Source organism: Apaloderma vittatum, unplaced genomic scaffold, assembly GCF_000703405.1.
Source record: "Apaloderma vittatum isolate BGI_N311 unplaced genomic scaffold, ASM70340v1 scaffold35387, whole genome shotgun sequence".
In the NCBI taxonomy this organism is placed as follows: Eukaryota; Metazoa; Chordata; class Aves; order Trogoniformes; family Trogonidae; genus Apaloderma; species Apaloderma vittatum.
This window is the reverse complement of record NW_009725131.1, coordinates 1-3,559: the sequence shown is the minus strand read 5'-3', so window position 1 is coordinate 3,559 and position 3,559 is coordinate 1. Positions and strand designations below refer to the sequence as shown.

At 44.3% G+C, this 3,559-nt stretch overlaps 1 protein-coding gene across 1 annotated transcript; it reads right to left on the bottom strand.

Annotated features, from left to right (window-relative positions):
- Nucleotides 1–882: 882 nt before the first annotated feature.
- On the bottom strand, nt 883–3,473 carry LOC104276463 (serine/arginine-rich splicing factor 1B-like; the record flags this gene model as incomplete). Its single annotated transcript, XM_009872786.1, has 1 exon — nt 883–3,473. A coding segment is annotated over one exon (224 nt), but the record flags the coding sequence as incomplete, so codon positions are not given.
- Between the last annotated feature and the right edge of the window lie 86 nt (nt 3,474–3,559).

Below are 3,559 nucleotides of genomic sequence, written 5' to 3'. Positions count from 1 at the left end.
ACAGGCTGCAGGGGCACAGCCTGCCTCACCATGGTCTTCATCCTGACCTGGAGAAATTTTTGCTTGAGCACCTCCTCCCCTGACCTCCACGTCTGAGTTGTTTCTCTCGCATCTTCTCACTCCTCTCCAGCTACAGCCACTCGCGCGCAGGAGCTTCTCCCCAATCCTAAATCCGTTATCCCGCTGTCACCATGAGGGGCTCAGCCCTGGCCAGTGGTGGGTGTCCCCCCGACCCAGCTGGCCTTGGCTCCATCATAAAGGGCAGGCTCCCAACTGCTGCTTCTCGCAGCAGCTCACCCGCTACCCCTCACCTACCCACACGCACTCAACACGCGTCACCCCGACCACCACCTGCTCCGCACTCCCTGGGACGAGCTGCCAGTCACGCTGTGCAGAAACACCTCCCCGCTCCACCCGACTTCACTCTCAAACTCCTCGTGAACTAAACCCCGCTCCTCCGACAGTCACGACTCCCCCTCCTGCTCCCCAGCACGGGAGCCCGCAGCTCCAGGGAGGTTTACTCACACCGCTCCTACCGGTTTACTCCCTAGAGGATTGCGGAGGGGGGGCGTCGAGCCCGATTAATCTCCTGTTTGCCCTTTGTGATCTCGTTAGCAACAACATGAATATTAAAGCATCCTCTCTTAAGCGTTGAGGATTCTTTTCCCCTTTTCACCTACTCGTGTAATAAATTCCGCCCCTTTCCCAGGGAACTGGTCCTTTATTCAGGCGCGGCTCAAACATCGATGCTTCCTGCGAAACACTACATCTCTGTTGAGCACAAAAGCCTTTTGTCCAAAAACTTGCGATTTAACAATGCTCCAGCAGCAAGCGACATCAAGGCTCTTAGCAACAAATGATGACGACCATGCAGGGTTTTTTTAAAAATTTTATTTGTCAAAGAAAAAAGGCAGTAGCCAATTGAAAACCTACTCGATCTTTAACTCCAATTTTTGTCTTTAAATTTAGAGAAATGACTTACGTACTTTTTTTTTTAAACAAACCCCCCTTTTCCCCTTTAAACGTTTACCATCTACTCGTGCTGAATCCTTCCAAGGAGATTGCTCCAGCGTACCTCTCCAGGTCCTCGCTTTGCTCCTTTTACCAAAAAAATGCAAAACTCCATCGTGCATCTTAAGGGCTCCAATCGTCAAAAAAAGGAGAAAAAAAAGTATCTTTGGAATAGCCAATTGAGTTGAATAAAAAAATCCACACGAATGCGGTTTGGTTGGGGCAGGAATCCACTCCTACGTTCCTGCGTTCCTGGTAATTTGATCCCGCTCCATGAATCCTTGTAATTCAGCCTCCCTATCCTATCCACATTATGATTTGAATCCAATGATCCAGCTCCAAGGATTGGGATCCAGTGAGCCCTCTCCAATCCAAACCTTTATAACCAGCAAAACCAAAAAAGAGGAGGCAAAAAGTTAGATACTGTAATGAAAAAATAGGATTCTGGGGAATGATCAGTTATGTTTGCCATCAATTAATACAGATGTACATTAATAACTATCAATTCCCCAAAACAAACTTTTTTGAATGGTGATGCTCAGATAATTTTCAGCAATGTTAATTACTACTCTGGAGGAAACATTTGTCATATTTACAAAATGTCAACTGAAAATGCCAACATACTCATTGTTCGTACGGTGCTGTGCTACAGGTTTTGTGGTTGCAAAAAATGTTTTATGGAAACTGGAAAAGCTTTACTGCTAAAGCTATCCACCTACTGCGTGTCTACGCTATAGCTAGCTGGAAGGTAACAAAATTAACTACCCGGAGTTTTAAACATAGCTGTGAGTCAATTGTGAATTAGTCTGAGGGGGCAGGGCTGAGACTTAAGAAATTATTCCCAACTAGGTTTTCTATTCCTTTTGCTCTCATTCTGGTACTTAAAAAAAATGAAATAGCAACGCTGTATCAGTCACACAGAGGACATGCAGATTTTAGCAGTATTGATATTATACTCTGATTTAAAGATACCCTTGATCTACTACAAGTGTACGAATACGACATGACATTAACGCTCGTAACCAAATGCTGCGTGATGAAAAGTAAACCAATGCTCCCACCCCCATCCCAGTTTACTCCTTTAAAAAACTCGAATGGAATAGAGAATTACAAAAGCCAGTATTTAGCCACAATTGCTCCCCCCCCCAAAAAAGAAAAGTTTTAAAGAAAAGAGCAATCGCAGCGCGCAGTAACTACAACACGCCTGAAGTGACACGTGGGTCCACGTACTCAATTAACCTGTCCCTCAGTATAAGGTCAATACTGCCAAGTTCATCTGTGACAATAGCACTTGGAGTCATACCATTGCCTCCATTATTGATCTGATCCTCCTCAATCCTCCTTTTGACAATCCTAAAATGATTGACATGTGCTCCACAATCCTTTAATCCAAAGCATTCTTAATCCATCTCTTCAGATATGTCTACAGAAAGACACACGAAAAGGCAAGATAAAATATAAGATCCCCCAGAAGAGACAAGTTAGCCACAAACATCCCAACATCCCCAGCTCGTATAAACCACAGCCGAACACTGAGACATTTACACAGCGATACCACAGTTCGAAGAGTGTTGGTATTGAACTAGAACTAAATCGAAACAATCCTGACTGACACCAATTAAAATACAATTTCCCAAAGACATGAGGGGGAATGTTGATGTTAAGGAGCAAATACTCACTAGGGATTTTACACAAGAACGCAATTCAACACTTCAGCCAATTTGAATAAAACAGTTTGAATTAAAAAAAATAATAAATGAAAGACTGTACTAAGTAAAGGAAAACTGTGTACAACATGGGGTTCTACAAAAAGATCAGAGCTAGTGATCATTTATGTACGAGATCGGGATCTGCTGTGGCGGGGAGAGTAGCGTGGAGATCCTCTGCTTCTTCTTGGGGAATAACTGCGGCTTCTGCTGTTGCTTCGACTACGGCTTCTGCTACGACTACGGCTGCGTGACCGAGATCTTCCATAGCTTGGACTTCTTGGGCCATCAACTTTAACACGGATGTAGGCAGTTTCTCCCTATTGAATAGACAGAACTTTCGATTGAAAAGTCTAGGCTTTGGGGCCATCTTTTTAGGCATGCTGACAGACTGAAGATACCGTTTACTATGGCGCAGAAACAGACATGAACTTTAAAGTCTATCTCCTGACAAACTGACCGCAGACTCGTTTAGCCGTTTTGTATATCAACGACAAACACCACACACGTTCCTTACCTTCAGATCCTACTGTTAAGCCCCTTGTATCCAATTCTGGCCAAAGAAAGTAAGTATGAAACCTACCTCATGAGATCTAAATTTAGTGTTATCCAGTTTTCGCACAGCGTAGGTCATATCTTCCTTCCGTACAAACTCCACGACACCAGTGCCATCTCGGAAAACATCAGCATAACATACATCACCTGCTTCACGCATGTGATCCTTTAAATCCTGCCAACTCCCACTTGGAGGCAGCCCTAAGTGAGAAGCAAGACGTTGACTTTAAAACCGGATTATATTCTCGCCTCCCGTAGTTACAGCGTCGGCAAACAAAAGCGACTGT